The following is a 5,018-nucleotide window of genomic DNA, read 5'->3' as shown; positions in this document are numbered from 1 at the left end:
GTCATGAGTACAACGTTATTCCGGGTTGTTGAAACATTGTCCTAAGTTTGTTTGCAAGTCTGTCAAGTGCCCTGAGCCCGTATCGACAAACCACAGACCGACAGGTTGCACATTTATTGATGTGTTTCAAAACATTCGTCTGCAAAGCAATCTATGTGAGTGAGTGTGTGTGTTAAAAGCAGGATGTGGTGAGGGATAGATGCATAAAGGAGAGGATAGAAGGGCGACTAGAAAAAAGACGCAGAGGTTGAGGTCAGCTTTTTGCAACGTATAAAGGAAAAAAAAAATATATATATATATACATATATATATATAAATATATATATATATATTTATATATATATTGCCACCAGGAAATCTGTGCAACGTCATCTTTAGGGATTGGAGGTCCTATTGATTGACAGCACACCTGCGCGCAAGCATAAAAACTGCAGCATGGTGATTTTCATGAAAGCGCAAGCCTCATTCGGTTCACGTCCCTGCACCATGTTGGGCGCTTCCGGCGTAAAGAGGGTGGGCCCTTTGGCATGCTCCCAGCTAAAAGTTTCCTGATCTCAGGCCAAAAGCACGTGACTTTTACTTGTCGGAAACAAAACTAAAGGGCAAATGACCGAGAAACATGGAGTTATGTTGAAGGCCCAGCAACGTATCTCCAGAAACTCAGAATGTGCACCAGACTTCAGTCATTCATTCACTAAAAATGCATTTCAATCTCATGTAAATTACGTAAAATTGTTGTAATCACTGTTACACCATTTAATCCAAACAATTTTGAGCTCCTGAAACTGGAAGTATTCTGCATAAAATGCTTTAAATTTCTAAATGCTGTTAAAAAAAACAAACTTTAATTGGAGTTAGAAAATGTCACTTATTACATCTTGACTTTTATTTACAAAGGATTGTGATGCAGTATGGAAGCAAAACCAATAAAACCTATTGTCTAAATATGATCACATCTGACTGAATAGCGCAGATTTTGGGCCCTTAATCAACCCACCATTCTTCAGGAAAAAAAAGGCATGCAAGGCTTCGGCGAGGAAATTTGACAAAAAAAGAGACTACGAGATACGGAAACAACGTGGAAAGCGGAGCGACCATGTTTAGATCGACTCTTGAAATAATTGGGTTATTTCCTGTCGTAAACCCCAAATCAACACATCCGCATCTCCTGAGCACACCTTAGAACATGAAAGTTGGCCAGTATGTGGTTGGTGGCCATCTAAAAACTATTCAAAAACGGATTGACTCTGAATTGACATCTGTTGGCAAATTCTAATGACAATAATAAAAAATAAACTGCTCTGGCGATACCAAAAAAATGTGTTGAGCAAATTTCTATTAATTTTCACTTTAAGATGCATTCGGCCCAAATTATTATAATTTTTTCCCCTTAACTCTACTTTAAAATAAACAAACAGGAAGTCATGCACTGCTACTTCCCGCGACAGGCGACGGAAAGGAACTTTCCCCTTCGCTAGACACTTTTGAAATATTCCACTTATGACGATGTCGCAAACAATTTCACGGACGTCACTTTCTCCACACACGGACACAAATATGAACTCATGTTTATTTCCATGTTAATATGGATACAATCAGCACCATGCAGTTTGTCCATTGGACTTACATTGTTTCATCATATTTGTCAAGTCCACATTTCGAGCGTCAAACAAAACATCGGACATCTATTGGTTAAACTCTATTTAAATGACGCCCAAATCGCTATATTTTACATTTTCCATGAGACATGCACATTCCTAGTGATGGGTAAATGAAGCTTCAAATCTGCTTCATGAACCAGTTGTAGTATTTTTGGACTCCTCTAGATGGCGCCTTCTGTTCAACATTGGGATGAAAGCACACTGACTTGCCTTTTTTTTTTTTAACCCTTTATTTAAACCAACAGTGCCATCTAGAGGAGTCAAAGAATACAACAAGTGGTTCATGAAACATCTTGAAGCTTCATTTTCCCATCAGAACATGTTCCTGTCAACCTAACGAGCAAACTACAAATGCATGGAATTGGTTGACACTGGTCGCTGATGATATTTTCCTGACTCGGATGCATATATCGTGGATTCCCTTTCCGCTCAAAGATATATGCGCACATGACTGGCGACCAGTTTGGAGGAGTAGTTCACCTTTCGACCCAAGAAATCTGGGATAGACTCCAGCACGCTTTAACCTTGAGCAGGATAAGTATGCAGAGAATGGAGGGATGATAAGAAAATCTTATTTAATTCATTTTGGAGTGAATATTTAGCAGGGATTCAGGTTGTTAAATGATCTTACACAAGCCTGTATTTAACTGTTCATTTGTGTTTACCTTGCAAAACTGTTTCGGAAAAATGTTATTTCATCCGTGAGCTTCGTTTGCATAACAAATGACAATTTTAGCTTTCTATTGTGTTAAAACCAATGCAATGATTCGCAGTCAGTGTTGCAGTGCCGCACAGTCTGGACCGTGCTCTCATTGCTGTTTATCCAACCTGCTATAAAGTGAATCCAGAAAAGAACCTTGAAGACATTAATAACATAAAAAGAAAACCAGTAACTCAAATAAAAACAAAGTGGATTGCACATTAACACTAATGTAGTGTTCCCAACATATAATAACACCATATTTGACGTACAGCAACGTGCGATATAAATAGTGCCATTTTGTCAAATAAATATGCTTTTTTTTTTCTTTCTTTTTTTTTTAAAGAAGCAGTCAGCGTCTAGTCCATTTCTGCATCCTGATTGCAACTTTTCTTCTTTTTCTTTTCTCCATGAGAGCGCCGCAAAGTCTTTCACGTGACGTTCCTGTTGAGTTCTTTCGTTGGGTGACTCGCAGGTCACAAAGAGGCGGTTCTGATGTCAGATATTATTCCACGAGGAACATACCCAAATTAGAACCAGTGAGCTCCAGCTTCCAGTTCTGCAGTCCCTCTTTCGGTATGCTCATTTGGGTGAGCAGCGGCGTGTTGCCGTCCAACCAGTCCACTGTCCAACACTTCTGGCTCTGTGTTAGGGACTCTGCCAGAAGCTTCACTTGGCAGCTCAATATGTCCCCCACACGCACGTTGAGCAAGCCAGCACTGCAAGTGTACGTGCAGGTCAGGTTGAGGTTCAAGTAGATTAAATAAATCCCCGCAACCCGGGGCAACAGTGAGTGTTGCTTTGAGTCAAAATGGAAATTGCTTCCAATAGACTTCCCGGGGCCGTAGTGGACCGTATCCCACTGAACGGTTGAGTTCACCAACTTGCCTGTAAAAAGGAGACAAACGATTCCAATTAGGTACATGCACTTGCTTAACTAACAGAACCAGAGTTGTCAGAACAGCATTTAGTCCGGTCATGTTTCGTGATTATTTTCAATCAACCTGGATTAGATGGTTCAACAGTGAAGTGAAGAAGCAGCATGTAAAAATAATTGCATTCGAATATTTTATTGCTTCCAGGGCAGTTTGGATCCTCCCACATTCCAAAACCACGCATGTTATCTTAATTGAAGACTGGAAATTCGGTGTTAATAGTTGGTTTGGGTGTACAGTATCTATGTGGACTCTCGGCCAAAGTCAGCTGACTACAGCTTGACTCTCATCCGGATAAGTGCCAGCCGTAGAGAACAGATGGATGGATGGATTTCACCAAAAATCAAGAGACTTACTTGAGACTGCCTCCAAGAAAGCAAAGTTCTGCATCTGTCAATTCAAACAACAATGGCAAAATAAGTTATATCGTGCAAATGAGAATGTAGCATATAAGTGAAATGTGTGTGCGCGTACCTTGTACGACGGGCTCGGTGTAGGTCCTTTTAGTTCTCCCGTTGCAGATTGAAAAGGCGGCAGCCGTGAGTCCACTTTGGAGCGCAGCTCAATAAGGACCGGGACGCACGCAACAGCCATGGCAGTGAGCGCTGCAAACAGGACGAGAATGGACACGACCACGCACACGTCCAGACAACGAGCACGATCACTGCTTCTCTTCTCCGGACACTCAAGATCCATGTCTTTGGGTCTCTGTCCCAACAATGCACACATGAGGCCGACCGAGGGGACAAGACGTCTAATTAACTTCCACAGGATGGCGGCTCGATCGACACCAAAGGTCCGGTCCAGACAACGGGATTGAACGGAGTGTCGTCGAGCCGGCCCTTTTTATAGCCAAAGGGTGAAAGTTCGGTTTCACACTGTAAAAGAAAAAAAATCACGGAAGTTATGGGTTTCCCTCCTCGCCGTATTCTCACGCCGCCGCCTCCTCCTCCGACGATGCTTCGTCCGGGGGCGTGAAAACTTTCCGAGACTCCCTGATGTTTCGCAACCTGCTGCAGTTTTGAGCGTCGCATACTTTTAGAGAGATGGAGGAAGTGAAACCGGTTCCACTCACCGTCATGGCGACAACCTGCAACCTAAAAGTGAGAGCAGAAAACGAAACATTAACATGTGAACCAAAAGGCTGCACCCACATTTAAATACTATTTTTTTTTTTTGGAACGGTCAATAAAACAAATATCATGAATAAAATAACAAAGTTCAATCCAGGCAAATATACAATTCGTAGCAACACACTGTATTAAGTCTGCAAACGTACTACAATATCTACAAATACATTAATATAACCGATAGACGACAAAAAAAAACTCCGGTATGGGGCGCTAGGGGGCGCTGTGCAGGTTTTGTTAACGGAGGATGCGCGTGAATTACGTCATCAAGCCTAAAAAAGAAAAAACTAGTTTTATCGCGCAATGATGGACGACAAACGGTTTCGCCCTCATGTCAGCCAATCACATTTAAGTTTTAGCTCGAGTTGCCACAACCTTCCAAAAGCATACGTGACGTCAGGAATTCCCCGTCATGAGGGTGAGTGGCTGACAGAATCACTTTCCTTACGTCGTTTCCTTTTTATTTGCATCGTATTGTCAACCCAGAAATTATTATTATATGATTGTCTGTTCAACTCCGCAGTCTTAGAAGGAAGTTTGTTCATACCTAGAGGAAACCTCAGTTTATAAAAAATGTTGCGAGCGTCCCCCA

The 5,018-nt window shown here is 41.7% G+C and overlaps 1 protein-coding gene across 1 annotated transcript; it reads right to left on the bottom strand.

Moving 5' to 3' along the window:
• Positions 1–1,556: 1,556 nt before the first annotated feature.
• On the bottom strand, positions 1,557–4,612 carry LOC148332516 (uncharacterized). The gene is made up of 3 exons (XM_088303188.1): positions 3,771–4,612; positions 3,653–3,686; positions 1,557–3,249 (listed from the first exon to the last, which is right to left on the bottom strand). The coding sequence occupies exons 1-3, from the start codon at positions 4,023–4,025 to the stop codon at positions 2,867–2,869; spliced, it is 672 nt and encodes a 223-aa protein (XP_088159314.1). The 5' UTR covers positions 4,026–4,612; the 3' UTR covers positions 1,557–2,866.
• Between the last annotated feature and the right edge of the window lie 406 nt (positions 4,613–5,018).

Source organism: Idiotropiscis lumnitzeri, chromosome 8 (genome assembly GCF_059441095.1).
Source record: "Idiotropiscis lumnitzeri isolate Australia: NSW breed Sydney's pygmy pipehorse chromosome 8, RoL_Ilum_1.0, whole genome shotgun sequence".
Classification (NCBI taxonomy): Eukaryota; Metazoa; Chordata; class Actinopteri; order Syngnathiformes; family Syngnathidae; genus Idiotropiscis; species Idiotropiscis lumnitzeri.
The sequence above is the reverse complement of the archived record's forward strand: the minus strand, read 5'-3'. Positions and strand labels throughout refer to the sequence as shown.